At 39.1% G+C, this 18,942-nt stretch overlaps 1 protein-coding gene across 1 annotated transcript in view; it reads left to right on the top strand.

Moving 5' to 3' along the window:
* The window catches only part of IRAK1 (interleukin 1 receptor associated kinase 1), a 351,555-nt gene that overhangs the window by 237,693 nt on the left and 94,920 nt on the right, over window positions 1-18,942 (top strand). The window contains exons 10-11 of the mRNA XM_053695661.1: window positions 5,983-6,198; window positions 6,896-7,454. Coding sequence (XP_053551636.1) covers window positions 5,983-6,198; window positions 6,896-7,454 — 775 coding nt within the window. The remainder of the gene's footprint in view (window positions 1-5,982; window positions 6,199-6,895; window positions 7,455-18,942) is intronic.

The following is an 18,942-nucleotide window of genomic DNA, read 5'->3' on the forward strand; positions in this document are numbered from 1 at the left end:
GTACTACTGCAATGCCCCTTGGTCTTAGCACCGCTAGAAGGGACCCTAGTACCTTTGTGAAAATTCTTGGAGCAGTGGCTAATCCGAACGGAAGTGCCACAAACTGGTAATGCTTGTCCAGGAATGCGAACCTTAGGAACCGATGATGTTCCTTGTGGATAGGAATATGTAGATACGCATCCTTTAAATCCACCGTGGTCATGAATTGACCTTCCTGGATGGAAGGAAGAATTGTTCGAATGGTTTCCATTTTGAACGATGGAACCTTGAGAAACTTGTTTAGGATCTTGAGATCTAAGATTGGTCTGAATGTTCCCTCTTTTTTGGGAACTACGAACAGATTGGAGTAGAACCCCATCCCTTGTTCTCCTAATGGAACAGGATGAATCACTCCCATTTTTAACAGGTCTTCTACACAATGTAAGAATGCCTGTTTTTTTATGTGGTCTGAAGACAATTGAGACCTGTGGAACCTCCCCCTTGGGGGAAGCCCCTTGAATTCCAGAAGATAACCTTGGGAGACTATTTCCAGTGCCCAAGGATCCAGAACATCTCTTGCCCAAGCCTGAGCGAAGAGAGAGAGTCTGCCCCCCACCAGATCCGGTCCCGGATCGGGGGCCAACATCTCATGCTGTCTTGGTAGCAGTGGCAGGTTTCTTGGCCTGCTTTCCTTTGTTCCAGCTTTGCATTGGCCTCCAGGCTGGCTTGGCTTGAGAAGTATTACCCTCTTGCTTAGAGGACGTAGCACTTGGGGCTGGTCCGTTTCTGCGAAAGGGACGAAAATTAGGTTTATTTTTTACTTTGAAAGACCTATCCTGAGGAAGGGCGTGGCCCTTGCCCCCAGTGATATCAGAGATAATCTCTTTCAAGTCAGGGCCAAACAGCGTTTTCCCCTTGAAAGGAATGTTAAGCAATTTGTTCTTGGAAGACGCATCCGCTGACCAAGATTTTAGCCAAAGCGCTCTGCGCGCCACAATAGCAAAACCAGAATTTTTCGCCGCTAACCTAGCCAATTGCAAAGTGGCGTCTAGGGTGAAAGAATTAGCCAATTTGAGAGCATGAATTCTGTCCATAATCTCCTCATAAGAAGAAGAATTATTATTGAGCGCCTTTTCTAGTTCATCGAACCAGAAACACGCTGCTGTAGTGACAGGAACAATGCATGAAATTGGTTGTAGAAGGTAACCTTGCTGAACAAACATCTTTTTAAGCAAACCTTCTAATTTTTTATCCATAGGATCTTTGAAAGCACAACTATCTTCTATGGGTATAGTGGTGCGTTTGTTTAGAGTAGAAACCGCCCCCTCGACCTTGGGGACTGTCTGCCATAAGTCCTTTCTGGGGTCGACCATAGGAAACAATTTTTTAAATATGGGGGGAGGGACGAAAGGTATACCGGGCCTTTCCCATTCTTTATTTACAATGTCCGCCACCCGCTTGGGTATAGGAAAAGCTTTGGGGGGCCCCGGGACCTCTAGGAACTTGTCCATTTTACATAATTTCTCTGGAATGACCAAATTCTCACAATCATCCAGAGTAGATAACACCTCCTTAAGCAGAGCGCGGAGATGTTCCAATTTAAATTTAAATGTAATCACATCAGGTTCAGCTTGTTGAGAAATTTTCCCTGAATCTGAAATTTCTCCCTCAGACAAAACCTCCCTGGCCCCCTCAGACTGGTGTAGGGGCACTTCAGAACCGATATCATCAGCGTCCTCATGCTCTTCAGTATTTTCTAAAACAGAGCAGTCGCGCTTTCGCTGATAAGTGGGCATTTTGGCTAAAATGTTTTTGATAGAATTATCCATTACAGCCGTTAATTGTTGCATAGTAAGGAGTATTGGCGCACTAGATGTACTAGGGGCCTCCTGAGTGGGCAAGACTGGTGTAGACGAAGGAGGGGATGATGCAGTACCATGCTTACTCCCCTCACTTGAGGAATCATCTTGGGCATCATTTTCTCTAAATTTTGTGTCACATAAATCACATCTATTTAAATGAGAAGGAACCTTGGCTTCCCCACATACAGAACACAGTCTATCTGGTAGTTCAGACATGTTAAACAGGCATAAACTTGATAACAAAGTACAAAAAACGTTTTAAAATAAAACCGTTACTGTCACTTTAAATTTTAAACTGAACACACTTTATTACTGCAAATGTGAAAAAGTATGAAGGAATTGTTCAAAATTCACCAAAATTTCACCACAGTGTCTTAAAGCCTTAAGAGTATTGCACACCAAATTTGGAAACTTTAACCCTTAAAATAACGGAACCGGAGCCGTTTTTATATTTAACCCCTTTACAGTCCCTGGTATCTGCTTTGCTGAGACCCAACCAAGCCCAAAGGGGAATACGATACCAAATGACGCCTTCAGAAAGTCTTTTCTATGTATCAGAGCTCCTCACACATGCATCTGCATGTCATGCTTCCCAAAAACAAGTGCGCAATAGAGGCGCGAAAATGAGACTCTGCCTATGATTAGGGAAAGCCCCTAGTGCCGGTTATTTTACATAGTTCCCAAGATTAAAATAATTCCTCAAGGCTATGGGGTATAAAATATGCTTATATATAAATTGTTTTAGCCCAGAAAATGTCTACAGTCTTAAAAGCCCTTGTGAAGCCCTTTTTTCTTTATGTAATAAAAATGGCTTACCGGATCCCATAGGGAAAATGACAGCTTCCAGCATTACATGGTCTTGTTAGAATGTGTCATACCTCAAGCAGCAAAAGTCTGCTCACTGTTTCCCCCAACTGAAGTTAATTCCTCTCAACAGTCCTGTGTGGAAACAGCCATCGATTTTAGTAACGGTTGCTAAAATCATTTTCCTCTTACAAACAGAAATCTTCATCTCTTTTCTGTTTCAGAGTAAATAGTACATACCAGCACTATTTTAAAATAACAAACTCTTGATTGAATAATAAAAACTACAGTTAAACACTAAAAAACTCTAAGCCATCTCCGTGGAGATGTTGCCTGTACAACGGCAAAGAGAATGACTGGGGTAGGCGGAGCCTAGGAGGGATCATGTGACCAGCTTTGCTGGGCTCTTTGCCATTTCCTGTTGGGGAGGAGAATATCCCACAAGTAAGGATGACGCCGTGGACCGGACACACCTATGTTGGAGAAAGCTCATCAACAGCTGTCGGGGAACAGAATCACAAATCGCCCCGAACACACAGCCCAATCACACAATCCAATCGCAACATGTGTGGCACAAAAGCCCAGTCAGCGTACAACACACAGAGCGCAGTCGATCACCACGCGAGAAACAGCATTCAGAAAAACCGCATCAGGGAAACACAGCATCGGCAAAACAATGCAAGAGAAAAGGGCCCCACTTGATCATATAAGCTTGCCATAATTTTACTGAGCGTCTAAGTAATCATAGCCACCAATTTTAATCTATGTGTCAATTGGCCGTAAATAAGTTATCGCCACTAGCTACATATAAGTGTAAACAAAGTGTCAGGGCCATCCAATATCCAAACGCCATGTCAGAGTGGGCGTGCAAGCAGAGGCGTGTCAGTGCCACATAGTGTATGGAATTACTTTATTTTAAAAAAACTGTGTACACAATCTATCAAAACAAAATACAAAAATACAATTAAACAACGTGCCAAACCAAGTTGCAGTATAAATCCTGCATACCTAAAAAACAAATAACATTAAAAATAGTAAAAAAACAAACAGCTTATCCAGAATCAGTTCCCGTCTATGTGACATACAAGTGCCATCAAATGCCAACGATAAACAAATAACATTAAAAATAGTAAAAAAAACAGTAAAAAAACAAACAGCTTATCCAGAATCAGTTCCCATCTATGTGACATACAAGTGCCATCAAATGCCAACGATAAACAAATAAACATTATAGTAAAGCACACCACTAACCTCCAACAAAATAGAATTAAAAGGGGTATAAGCATTGTGAAAAAAGAGAGCGAAACAGTAATCTCTTCTGTGAGGCGTGCTCGCCTATCAATCTAAGGCAGCAATATAGATAGATCATATCAACCTAGCTCACAAAATTGAACCTGACATAGAGCCTGAAATGCTTGCATAGCATAGGTAGCAGCCTGTAACGTGTGGTATTGAAAATGGCTTATAAAATCAAGCCCATGAAAGAAGACAGGTTATATGTCTCCGTGTAAACTATTGGAGAGTTGCAACAAAATATCAAGTAAAGGGCATGACCAACCACCAGAGAGATCAAGAAACTGGGTAACCACTCCATAAAGTGATACATAAAACTTGCACAAAAATAAAAATTCAAAAAGTTAAAACAAAAAGTTAAAAACAAAAATTGGCACATGGAGGACTGAGAAATACTAACTTAATAATTCATAATCGTATGTTACATTAGTATCTAATGATCTTTAGGACAGCACAACAATTAACAACCTAGGTAGCATTATGTTATGTGGCTATCACTGATGTGCAAAGACCAGCATACAAATGCATAGATTTGCCAGACAACTTTTTAAAAAAAATAATTTTCAGTTGCTGGAAGAAGGGTCAAAAAAGAGGATTCTCTTATCTATGGATAGAGGACTATCACAAATTCAATGTTCATAAGGAAAAATAATAAAATAAAAATAATAAAATATATATATAAAAAATATAAAAATTAAAAATAAAAATAACATTTGTTTTTTAGGTATGCAGGATTTATACTGCAACTTGGTTTGGCACGTTGTTTAATTGTATTTTTGTATTTTGTTTTGATAGATTGTGTACACAGTTTTTTAAAATAAAGTAATTCCATACACTATGTGGCACTGACACGCCTCTGCTTGCACGCCCACTCTGACATGGCGTTTGGATATTGGATGGCCCTGACACTTTGTTTACACTTATATGTAGCTAGTGGCGATAACTTATTTACGGCCAATTGACACATAGATTAAAATTGGTGGCTATGATTACTTAGACGCTCAGTAAAATTATGGCAAGCTTATATGATCAAGTGGGGCCCTTTTCTCTTGCATTGTTTTGCCGATGCTGTGTTTCCCTGATGCGGTTTTTCTGAATGCTGTTTCTCGCGTGGTGATCGACTGTGCTCTGTGTGTTGTACGTTGACCGGGCTTTTGTGCCACACATGTTGCGATTGGATTGTGTGATTGGGCTGTGTGTTCGGGGCGATTTGTGATTCTGTTGCCTGACAGCTGTTGATGAGCTTTGTGCATATGTCGCGATCAGCTTATACATTGGAGAGTTGGGCGTCCTTAGCAACAGTGGGTGGTAACCGGGATTATATTGGATGACGCATCAGAGTCTGATGCAAAATGAATGATGATTGGCTAAGAGCTTATGATCGAGTTTGGCTGTATTCTCTCACTCTAGTTTGCTCATAATTCGGCAAGATTTTGATTTTTGGTGGGGGCATGACTACCAACAAGAGGAATCATTCTGGGCTTGTTTTTATCTAGTTTTTTTGTTCGATATTTTCACAATATTAACATGCACATGTCTATCACTGATTTTCATTGGTCACTGAAGGGGTGTGTTTGTTATTCAGCCTGGATTGGCTGATCCTGAGGGGAGTGTGATTGGGAGCCTATTTAAAGGCTGATTTTGTTCATTGTTAACTTGTCAGAGGAAGGGACTGTTGTTGTCCCGAAACGTCACAAACTGCATTAAATTTGCTTGTCACATTTTGAAGAAAATTCAGTGAGTGCTTTCTTTTTGCATATATATATATATATATATATATATATATATATATATATATATATATAAATAAAATAACAATAATAATTTGTGTGCTGTACCTGTATACTCTGCAGCATTTCCTTTTTTAAAAAAAAAAAAAAAATCTTTTCTAGTTTATATCCAGAACACTTATTGCATTGATTGCATGCAATTATTTGAATACATTTCAATACCAAGACTGCCATTAGATTAAGTCTTCATAATAGCATCAGTTGTAGATTAACTATTACTAAAACTGTTTTTCTATCTACTATCCTTCTTCCAGAAAGATTTAGTGGAGAAAGAAAAGAGCCAAGAGGCAAATCAAACCAGCACTGGGCAGGAACAGAAGAAAAAATGTCTTTTGCTTGTGGCCTCTCGAATGTGCCAACAGCATCTGGACGAGCGGGTTGGGCCCTGTTCAAGAAATGTGGCACAGGATCTTTTTTTACTGGCCTGTCAATGTCTAGAAAGGCAGAAGAAACGTCCCAGCATGGTAGAGGTAATGCTGATAGCATAACAGACGTAACTCTCTCTAATCTTGTGGTATCTCTTATTGTCATCCTTGGCACTCCTGCGTTATGGGGGTATATTGATGGTTTTGCAAAATGACCTCTTATTCCATGTGTGGAGTGGCTAACACATTTCATTATGTGTATATTTAACCTCATATTCCTTTTCCTAAAACCCTTTCACATCCATTTAAAATAATGAGCAAAAAATGACTTGGAATAGAACATTTCTTGAAAATACTGTAAATTGTTAGATTCTCCAATTGATGGATGATATTGTGAAATGCCCACTGCTATGATTAGCATCTGCCATTGAAAATGCCGGAATATACCAGTAGCAAATTAACTTGAATAATACATTAAACACTTTTAAATCAGAGTGCAAAATGAGTTGCAAGATTTTTTTACCCTGCATTATTTGTACAGTATTGTTTTGTTGATATAATTCTAATGGCCAGAAAGTCATTAACACTTTCAAAAGTATTGTTAAATAATTATTTATTGCTTTCAATGAAGGTAACATGTTGATTAATTCTGGACAAGATAAGAAGCAACATTGAATATTTAGTTTTTAATTAGAGAATTTTTTAAATGTTGATTTGATATTTTGCCACTTTAATTGTAAGTTAGATCATTAGAAATGTGGTTCCATCATATTTTTATCATTGTTTTAATGTTTTGTCCTAGGTCTTCAACACCTTGAAAAGTTTGCATGAAGTTTTGCGTGATTCTCAGCTAGAACAAATAAAGGACCTTTCTGTGTCTCAATCATCAGTTTCTACCCATCAAGAGCGATTTCCACGAATGGATGATCTTATGTCCAGTTTTTTGGCCACCCCCGAGGAGAACACTTACAAATTCACTCCATGTGAAAATCTTGTGGTACTTCCAAACAGCAGAAGTGTCCAGCCTTATAATCCCCCTGTCTCACTTTACAAAGGGAAACTGGACAGTTTATGTAGTGCAGCATCTTCAGGAAAAAGTCTAAGAACATTTCGGGGAAATCAGAACATTCCAGTTGAGAGTGATGAAAGTATATCTGACTCTTGTCTCAATGACAGCTACTTGGGTATGAGGGATTTGTCTAGCCCAGGCAGCCAGCAAGGTGACAACTCACCACAAGGGGGGGCCATACAGTATTTTAATCAACTTTACAGACCACAACATCTTATTGCTCCTGGTGGACACATTAACCATTGCAATAGCTTAGAAGGAGGTATTCACTCTGCAGCATCTAATTCTCAAGGTAGGTAATTTAATTTTGTTTATGCAACAATAGATGGATTTGTCGCTTTAACATTTTTTAAACATTATAATGACAGAGCTTTATCAATAAAAAAATGCATAATCCCTGTGCAACCAATAAGGACAGGACACTGTGGCAAAAAATAAAAATGTATAAGGTAAAAAACCACACCTAGCTTTAGTTATATATAATGCCAAACATAGAAAAACAGAACTAATTGACCATTCCCCATTAGTAAAAAAAACTTGGTTCAGACAGTACCAAACACAACAAAAATTATACATATATTAATAATGCATTAATAAATAATGTCTAACACAGCTTTAGAGCATTTACAATAATGTGCTGGTGCTTTCTGACCCCTTGTTTATAGATGCATAGGTTTTATTTCTCCTACATTGGTGTATCCGGTCCACGGCTTCATCCTTACTTGTGGGATATTCTCAATCCCTACAGGAAGTGGCAAAGAGAGCACACAGCAAAGCTGTCCATATAGCTCCCCTCAGGCTCCGCCCCCCCAGTCATTCTCTTTGCCCCTCTAACTAGTAGCATCTCCACGGGGGTGGTAAAGAGTATGTGGTGTTTAGTTGTAGTTTTTTATTCTTCTATCAAGAGTTTGTTATTTTAAAATAGTGCCGGCTTGTACTATTTACTCTGCAGCAGAAAATGATGAAGATTTCTGCCGAGAGGAATATGATTTTAGCACCAGTAACTAAAATCCATTGCTGTTCCCACGCAGGACTGTTGAAACCAGAGAACTTCAGTTGGGGGGAGCAGTTTGCAGGCTTAACTGCTTCAGGTATGATCAGTCATTTTTCTAACAAGACCTAGTAATGCTAGAAGACTGTCAGCAATCCCCTCTGGGATAGGTAAGCCATTTTTCTTAGACTCTGTATAAGATTAGGGCTTATATTAAGGGCTCTATGCTGGTTGACACTTTTGTGGGCATAATCGATTGCTTTTTAGCATGTTTTTCACTATAATTAAGGTGTTTTTTCAGACTTTAAAACACTTTTGGGGTTTAATTTGCACCTGGCACTTATTTGGACACCTAATCTAGTCAGAAAGGCCCCTCCACTCTGGAATGAAGAGGGAGGAGGCCTCATTTTCATACCTTCAATTGCGCAGTTGTTTTGCCTAGGCAGTTCATGCAGCTTCACGTGGGGAGTCCAGAGGCATCAGAAAAGACTCCAGAGAGGCTTATTTCTTACTAAAATAATCCCTAAGGAAGGTAAAGGCCACAGTGGAAGCTGTGGCATAGTACTGTAGTGTGTTTAACTGGTTAATTGCTGTTATTAGCTCCGGTTTGGGCATTAAGGGGTTAATTGGTCTGAAAATTTGTGTGCAATCTTTTCAAAGCATTAAGACACTGTGGTGAAAATTTCATTAAAATCGGATGTTTCTTTGATGGTTTTTTGATGTTTCAATAATAAAGTGTGCACTTTTATTATTTAAAGACACAGTAACGGTTTTGTAAAATATCATTTTTATTGCATTGAAAATCTGTTTAAGTCTGTCAAACATGTCTGACCCTTCAGATAACCTATGTTCTGTATGTTCAAAGGCCAAGGTGGTTCCCCCATTAAATTTATGTGTGAAGTGTGCCATAGCGTCCAAACAGCTTAAGGACCGTACAATCACACTTAAAGATATAGCCCAAGATGATTCTTTAGCTGAAGGTAGTGAGGATAGCTCACTATCCTCTCCTTCTGTGTCAACACCAGCTATGCCCGCGCAAGCGATGCCCAGTACATCTAGCGCACCAATTGCTATTACTATGCAGCAGTTAGCAGAAGTAATGGATAATTCTCTCGCAGCATTTTTATCCAAACTGCCAGCTTTTCCTAGGAAGCGTGATTGCTCAGTTTTAAATACAGATAATGAGCAAGCAGACGCAGAGGATAATTTATCTGTAGTGCCCTCACATCAATCTGACTTGGCGGTGAGGGAGGGCCTGTCTGAGGGAGAAATTTCTGACACAGGAAAAGTTTCTCAGCAGGCAGAGCCTGATTCTATAGCATTTAAATTTAAGCTAGAACACCTCCGCGCCCTACTTAAGGAGGTCCTAACTACGCTTGATGATTGTGAACCTTTGGTGGTCCCAGAAAAATTATGTAAAATGGATACATTCTTAGAGGTCCCAGTACACACTGATGCGTTTCCGATACCTAAGAGGGTGGCGGATATAGTGAATAAGGAGTGGGAGAAGCCAGGTGTACCTTTTGTTCCCCCTCCTATATTTAAGAAAATGTTCCCCATTGTTGACCCCAGAAGGGACGCGTGGCAGACGGTCCTTAAGGTAGAGGGGGCAGTTTCAACGCTAGCTAAGCGCACGACTATACCAATAGAAGACAGTTGCGCTTTCAAAGATCCTATGGATAAAAAATTAGGTTTACTTAAGAAAATTTTTGTTCAACAAGGTTTTCTTCTTCAACCAATTTCTTGCATTATTCCTGTAACCACTGCAGCTGCTTTTTGGTTTGAGGAATTAGAAAACTCGCTCCAGAAGGAGACTTCTTATGATGAAGTCATGGATAGAATTAACGCCCTGAAGTTGGCTAATTCTTTCATTACAGATGCCGCTTTTCAGTTAGCTAAATTAGCGGCGAAAAATTCTGGTTTCGCAATAGTGGCGCGTAGAGCGCTTTGGCTAAAATCGTGGTCGGCGGATGTGTCGTCCAAAACAAAATTGCTTAATATTCCTTTCAAGGGTAAGACCCTATTCGGGCCAGAGTTGAAAGAAATTATTTCAGATATCACTGGAGGAAAGGGACATGCCCTTCCACAGGATAGACCTCTCAAAGCTAAAAATAAGTCTAATTTTCGTTCCTTTCGCAGTTTCAGGAACGGACCGGCTTCTACCTCTACAGCCACTAGGCAAGAGGGTAACGCATCCCAACCCAAACCAGCATGGAAACCATTGCAAGGCTGGAACAAGGGTAAGCAGGCCAAAAAGCCTGCTGCTGCTACCAAGACAGCATGAAGGGGTAGCCCCCGATCCGGGACCGGATCTAGTAGGGGGCAGACTTTCTCTCTTTGCTCAGGCCTGGGCAAGAGATGTTCCGGACCCCTGGGCACTAGAAATTGTCTCTCAGGGGTATCTTCTAGAATTCAAGGATCTTCCTCCAAGGGGAAGGTTCCACATGTCTCGCTTATCTTTAGACCAGATAAAGAGACAGGCATTCTTACATTGCGTAGAAGACCTTTTAAAAATGGGAGTGATACACCCAGTTCCAACAGCAGAACAAGGACTGGGATTTTACTCAAACCTGTTTGTAGTTCCCAAAAAGGAACGAACTTTCAGGCCAATTCTGGACTTAAAGATCCTAAACAAATTCCTCAGAGTTCCATCATTCAAAATGGAAACCATTCGGAAGCATTACCAGTTCGTGGCTCTTCCCTTCGGATTGGCCACTGCTCCCAGAATTTTCACAAAGGTGCTAGGGTCCCTTCTAGCGGTGCTAAGGCCAAGGGGCATTGCAGTAGCACCTTACCTAGACAACATTTTAATACATCATACGGACATTGTTCTAGCCTTTCTAAGGTCTCACGGGTGGAAGGTGAACATAGAAAAAAGTTATCTGTCCCCGTTCACAAGGGTTCCCTTCCTGGGAACAATAATAGACTCGGTAGAAATGAAAATCTTTCTGACGGAGGTCAGGAAATTAAAACTTTTGAACACTTGTCGAGTTCTTCAATCCATTCCTCAACCCTCCATAGCTCAGTGCATGGAGGTAATAGGACTAATGGTTGTGGCAATGGACGTGGTTCCCTTTGCTTGAATTCATTTAAGACCATTGCAACTGTGCATGCTCAAACAATGGAATGGGGATTATGCAGATTTGTCTCCCCAGATTCAGATGGACCAGAAAACCAGAGACTCACTCCTCTGGTGGTTGTCTCAGGATCACCTGTCTCAGGGAATGAGTTTCCAAAGACCGGAGTGGATCATTATCACGACCGACGCCAGCCTCTTAGGCTGGGGCGCGGTCTGGAAGTCCCTGAAGGCTCAGGGTCTATGGTCTCGGGAAGAATCTCTTCTCCCGATAAACATTTTGGAATTGAGAGCGATATTCAATGCGCTCCAGGCATGGCCTCAACTAGCGGAGGCCAAATTCATCAGATTTCAGTCGGACAATATGACGACTGTAGCCTACATCAATCATCAGGGGGGAACAAAGAGTTCCCTGGCGATGAGGGAGGTATCCAAGATCATCAAATGGGCAGAGGATCACTCCTGCCATCTATCAGCAATTCACATCCCAGGAGTGGACAACTGGGAAGCGGATTATCTGAGTCGTCAGACTTTCCATCCGGGGGAGTGGGAACTCCACCCGGAGGTTTTTGCTCAGCAGCTATGGGGCATTCCAGATCTGGATCTGATGGCGTCACGTCAGAACTCCAAAGTTCCACATTAAGGGTCCAGGTCCAGGGATCCCAAGGCGACATTGGTAGATGCCTTAGTATCGCCTTGGTCGTTCAATCTAGCTTATGTCTTTCCACCGTTTCCCCTTCTCCCCCGGCTAGTAGCCAGGATCAAACAGGAGAAGGCTTCGGTAATTCTGATAGCTCCTGCGTGGCCACGCAGGACTTGGTATGCAGACCTGGTGAATATGTCATCGGTTCCACCATGGAAGCTGCCTTTGAGACAGGACCTTCTAATTCAAGGTCCATTCGAACATCCAAACCTAGTTTCTCTGCAACTGACTGCTTGGAGATTGAACGCTTGATTCTAGCTAAGCGTGGGTTTTCGGAAACAGTTATAGATACTTTGATCCAGGCTAGAAAGCCTGTCACCAGGAAAATTTACCATACGATATGTCGGAAATATCTTTGCTGGTGCGAATCCAAGGGTTACTCATGGAGTAAGATTAGGATTCCAAGGATACTATCTTTTCTCCAAGAAGGATTGGAGAAAGGTCTTTCAGCTAGTTCCTTAAAAGGACAGATATCTGCTCTGTCTGTTTTGTTACACAAGCGTCTGGCAGCCATGCCAGATATTCAGGTGTTTGTACAGGCTTTAGTCAGAATCAAGCCTGTCTACAGACCTGTGGCTCCTCCATGAAGTCTAAATTTAGTTCTTTCAGTTCTTCAAGAGGTTCCGTTTGAACCTCTACATTCCATAGATATTAAGTTACTATCTTGGAAAGTTTTTTTTTTAGTAGCTATTTCTTCTGCTAGAAGAGTTTCTGAATTGTCTGCTTTGCAATGTAATTCACCCTATCTGGTGTTCCATACAGATAAGGTCGTTTTACGTACCAAACCTGGTTTTCTTCCAAAGGTGGTTTCCAATAAGAATATCAACCAGGAAATAGTTGTTCCTTCTCTGTGTCCTAATCCAGTTTCTAACAAGGAACGTATGTTACACAATCTTGATGTGGTTCGTGCTTTAAAGTTTTATCTAAAAGCAACAAAAGACTTCAGACAAACATCGTCCTTGTTTGTCGTCTATTCTGGCAAGAGAAGAGGTCAAAAGGCGACTGCGACCTCTCTGTCCTTCTGGCTAAAAAGCATCATCCGGTTGGCTTATGAGACTGCTGGAAGGCAGCCTCCTGAACGAATTACAGCTCACTCTACTAGAGCTGTGGCTTCCACATGGGCTTTCAAGAATGAGGCTTCTGTTGAACAGATTTGTAAGTCAGCGACTTGGTCTTCACTGCATACGTTTGCCAAATTTTACAAATTCGATACTTTTGCTTCTTCGGAGGCTATTTTTGGGAGAAAGGTTTTGCAAGCAGTGGGGCCTTCAGTTTAGGTTACCTGACTTGTTCCCTCCCTTCATCCGTGTCCTAAAGCTTTGGTATTGGTTCCCACAAGTAAGGATGAAGCCGTGGACCGGATACACCAATGTAGGAGAAAACAGAATTTATGTTTACCTGATAAATTTCTTTCTCCTACGGTGTATCCGGTCCACGGCCCGCCCTGGCATTTTGGTCAGGTTTAAATTATTTTTTTGTAAACTACAGTCACCACTGCACCCTATGGTTCTCCTTTTTCTCCTAACCGTCGGTCGAATGACTGGGGGGGCGGAGCCTGAGGGGAGCTATATGGACAGCTTTGCTGTGTGCTCTCTTTGCCACTTCCTGTAGGGATTGAGAATATCCCACAAGTAAGGATGAAGCCGTGGACCGGATACACCGTAGGAGAAAGAAATTTATCAGGTAAACATAAATTCTGTTTTTTTTATTTTATACTGAATAGGTTGGGATCACTGGGACCTATAATTTGTCTCTGTATTAGTCAAACAGGGGTTGGACAAAATAATGTGAACACCTTGGAAATAAGCAATATTTCTTTATTAATAAGGTATTGGACCACCATTTGCCTTTAATAATTGGAATAGATGCATACAACTGTTTAATGGTCTCCAGTGGAATATTGTACCATTCGTCTCAAAATATCTTCCAAGTACTTCAGAGATGTTGGAAGAGGGAATCTGCTTCTCACTCTGCTTTACAAAGCTGGCCACAGTGGTTCAATAATATTCAAGTAAGGTGATTAAACTGGTCAGGGCAGATGTTGAAGTGCGTCTTGGTGTCTCTCAAACCAAGACTTAACTGTTCTGGTTGTATGTATGGGCACATTATCATTTTGAAAAATGGCATCAGTGTTCTCCTCAGTACCTTTTTAATGGGTGCACCACCCGGCTAATTTTATTGAGCACCCAGCTAAAATTGTAGCCAAAAATAAGCGAAAATCAGCTCATATTATAATCTTTCAATGTTTATTGCTCACATTATCATTAAATATATTTATTTTAAATGATCGATTTTAATTTTTGCTTTGGATAGCAGAAAATGCTATCTTTTTATAAAGTATTTCATTGCCCCACCAGGCTACTTTATAATGCAACCCAAACTTTTCTGTGAAGAATACCGGGAAACAATAACTCCAGCATATAGGGTAAGGCCAGCCGTATATATAACAAGATATGGCCACCCAAATCATCACATATCTACCCACATGTTTGACAGTTGGAAACAGACAATCTAAATTGTATGATTCCTTGAGAGTTCTCCATACATAAACCCAACATGCTGTTAGGGATAATGTAAATGATGACTATAGAGAGAAAAAACAACTGTTGAGCCCTGCCATATAACTCGCCATATAGTCTTCAGCTGTTAAGGTTTTATGATCATGACACCATCTTTTTCATATTTTAGCGTTGGTATTTGTGATTATAGGTTTAGCAATTGCAGCTCTTCCATGGATGTTGGCTTTAAGTTCTCTGTAGAAGGTTTTTGTGGATATTGAGTACTGCTCTCACTTTTGCTGCTGTAGTTCTGTGTTGTTTGGACAAAAACTTTTGTTAGTTTTCAACATTCCCTATCATTCAATTTCTGGTTTCCGCCCACTATTCTCCTTCGCCGGTGAAGCCATGTCAAGCTTTGTGTATGCAGTCATAATGTGGAGACTTGAGTCACCAAACATTTTTGCCTGTTAAGATTACAGACGCTACTGCTAGACAGGCTTAAACTACTTCTCCTCTTTGGAAGTCTGGCAGATCACCCATTTCACTATACTGCTTCTATTGACCACTGCTGAACTTAACTTGTACTACACTGGCATACAACCTAGAACAGTGGTTCTCAACCCAAGTGACCTCATAGCCTGCTAAAATTTAGCCGGACATGTCCAGGGCCTGGTAGTTTTATATATAATAAATAAATATATATATATATATATATATATATATATATATATATATATACACACACATATAAATTGATCTGATTGATAATTCTTATGTGCGGTCCTGTTACTGGGCCATGGGCCGGCTTTTGAGAGACCAGGACCTAGAGAATATAGATGAATAAAAGATTTTTTTTCTTTAATGTAGTCTACATGAATAATATTAACTCCTATGATAATGACGTTCATATTAGTTTGTCGAACACTTTTATATTTTTTTTTCCTTTGAGATTGTACTGCTTAAAGTATTCTAGCAAAGTCTGAAAAACATACTATAAAAGGGATAGGTGAGTCAAAATGAAAATTATATGATTTCAGATAGAGCATCTAATTTTAAACAACGGTTTAATTATATTTATTACTATTGTCAATTTTGCTTAGTTCTCTTGGTATCCTTTGTTGAAAAATAGTCCTAGAGGAGCTCAGGAGCATGCATGTGTCTTTAGATATCTGGTAGTTGTGTTTGTTACAATGTTTATAGTAAAGTTATACATAGTTGCAAGCACTGCTGCTAGAGAATGCTAGATAAATGCATACCCCTAAGCTTCTATCAAACCACAATAAGGATAAAAAGGCAAACAATACTTACTATTGTATGCCCTACAAAAATAAAATAATAATAAATATATGTATAAAACAGTACAAAAACTAATGTATTATAATGTAAGTACATACAAAGAATATACAGACATAAATGTTTAAATAACTCTTCTAAGACCGTCCGAAGTGAGGTTGTGGGCTAAGGTCCAGACAGCTCTCTGTGGTAGGGTATGGCTCTTAGCCCACAATGTTCAATCTGAAACGTGCAAACAAAGAACACGGCACCACATGGCCAAGTACAGTCTCTTCAATCAGTTTATGAATATATGCAGAATGTGCACTCACAAGTGGAATGCACCGTAGATGAGGTGCTCTAAAGTTAGGCTGTATCCTTATGGTCCCCCAGCAGACAAAGCCTCCCGCAAAACTCCACCACTGGATCGTTAGTCCTTCAGCATGTTTGAAACTGATTGAAGAGACTTACGTGGCCATGTGGCACCCCTGTTCTTTGTTTGCAAATTTTACACAATGTTAAATTTGAATTGTTAAAGTTTAATTTTGACTTTACTGTTTCTTTAATGGAACATTCTAATTCATCAGAGCATGCAGTTGTTTGCATTAGTGGTTTTAGTTTAAAATGTGTTTGATCCTGTCCCCAAGGGGCAAAATAAATAACTATCCTCTTGTTTAGGAGCGCAAGCATGCCATTTTTGCATTGGTGTGTCTTTAAAGTCAATTTGTTTATGTGTGTACTGTATACAACAGTGAATTAACCTCTTTGTGGCGGTACTATAGTGTTCAGATGTAAACACTTTTAGTCAAAATGAAATCAGACGATTGTCAATGCTATCATGTGATTTCAAGACCGGGATCAGATCATGGGGGACTGCCTAAGCTGCTGGACACGCCCCCTATGTCAAAGGGGGAAGCTGCAGGACACCATATATGATAGGATGTTCTATGCCATCCTAACGGTGTTAAAGCCCAGCCCTGTAAGGATGGCATGGAATGTCCTAACAGCATAAAGGAGTTAAGCAAAGTATTGCAAAAATTCTACATACAAAAGAAATTTTGAAAAAAAAAATACCACGGTCATTTTCTTAGCATAGTTTACAAGGTTTTGCAATCAAGAGTAGCCTCAACTCAATTTGCTCATGAGTAGCATGCACTACTGGGAACTAGCTGGTGTTTTGTGGCTATACACATATGCCTCTCTTCATTGGCTCATCAGATGTATTCAGCTAGCTCCCAATAGTGCATTGGTGCTTTTGAGATGACTTTAATTGTGTTTAACCATTTTTACAGCAGTTAAATATGTAGTTGTATGAAACAATAAGACAATGAAAACAATGCTCAAACACAGAGTATTTTTTTATGCACTTTTATGTCCCTTTAAAGGGACAGTATACACCGTTTCATATAACTGCATCTTACAGACTATAAAGAATATTATGCACAGATACTGATATAAAAATCCAGTATAAAACTGTTTAAAAATTTACTTAGAAGTTTCCAGTTTAGCTCTGTTTAAAAGGTTACTGGAACACCCACTGCAAGTGGGAAATTTAAGGCAATCCCCCCTCCCTCTTCCTTTGCATATGAAAAGACCCTTTACACAAACAGGAGAAAGCTGGAGTAGGTCTATGTCGGTATTCTCCTAAAACTTTGGGACTTGGTTAGGAGTCTGAAAATCAGAGCAATGTTATTAAAAAATAAACAAAACTATCAATTTTTAAAAAAACAAAAAACTTTATGGGCTATATAAATAGATCATCTACAAAACATTTATGCAAAGAAAAAAATGAATGTATAATGTCCCTTTAAGCAGATTATAATTGTCCGTTTTTGCAATTTAGCAGAGTATCAGACCATGATGTTTTAATTCAGATACCCAGGGTTCACAAACGTTTTGTTCTGCTGTATGCATGTAATATATTACATTATTTTGGGAGTTTCCTGGTAAGGGTTTAAGTTTATATCTTCATTCACTTCTAAGCTGAATGATGTAATAACCCTACAAGTTGTAACTTTTCTGCACATGTTTTAGTGGTTTGTTTAGATATCTATTTCAGTAGGATTGTTCTTGCAAGAAGACAACTGTTTTGCTGCCATTCTTCACCAGCCTCACTCTCCATTACTCACATTCAGCACACGCTGGGTTAAGGGGGTGTGCTTTGTTGAGCAACAGTGTAATAATGGCTCAGTTGGGCTCCCTGCTCAGACAGAGAAAGGTCATTTGTTTTAGCCGATTGGCAGTTTTTGTTTCTCCTCAGCTGTGGCCTCCTGTCTTCACAACTAATTATTTTAGCTAGTTTATATCAAACTACACGAGACGGTTTATTGCAATGTTTTTCTTTGTGCTCAAATCAGCATGATTCAAAACTCCAAATAAATAGTTTAGGTCTGTATGTAATACTTGCAGACCTACACTATGTATTATTTAGTAAGTATTATATACAGACCTAAACTATTTATTATATAGTATGTAATACTATATAATACATAGTTTAGGTCTGTATGTAATACTTACTATTGTATAATAAATATTTTAGGTCTGTATGTAATATTATATAATAAATAGTTTAGGTCTGTATGTAATACTATTATATAATAAATAGTTTAGGTCTGTATGTAATACTTACTATATAATAAATAGTTTAGGTCTGTATGTAATGCTATATAATAAATAGTTTAGGTCTGTATGTAATACTATAAAATAAATTGTTTAGGTCTGTATGTAATACTATATAATAGTTTAGGTCTGTATGTAATACTTACTAGTATAGAATAAATAGTTTAGGTCTGTATGTAATACTTATGTAATAGTTTTGGTCTGTATGTAATACTATTATATAATAAATAGTTTAGGTCTGTATGTAATGCTATTATATAATAAATAGTTTAGGTCTGTATGTAATACTATTATATAATAAATAGTTTAGGTCTGTATGTAATACTATTATACAATAAATAGTTTAGGTCTGCATGTAATACTATTTAATAAATAGTTCAGGTCTGTATGTAATACTTATATAATAAATATTTTTGGTCTGTATGTAATACTTATTATATAATAAATAGTTTAGGTCTGCATGTAATACTTACTATTTAATAAATAGTTTAGGTCTGTATGTAATACTATATAATACATAGTTTACGTCTGTGTGTAATACTAGTATAGAATAAATAGTTTAGGTCTGCATGTAATACTATTTAATAAATAGTTTAGGTCTGTATGTAATACTTATATAAT

The sequence above is a fragment of the Bombina bombina genome, chromosome 12, assembly GCF_027579735.1.
Source record: "Bombina bombina isolate aBomBom1 chromosome 12, aBomBom1.pri, whole genome shotgun sequence".
NCBI classification, from domain to species: Eukaryota; Metazoa; Chordata; class Amphibia; order Anura; family Bombinatoridae; genus Bombina; species Bombina bombina.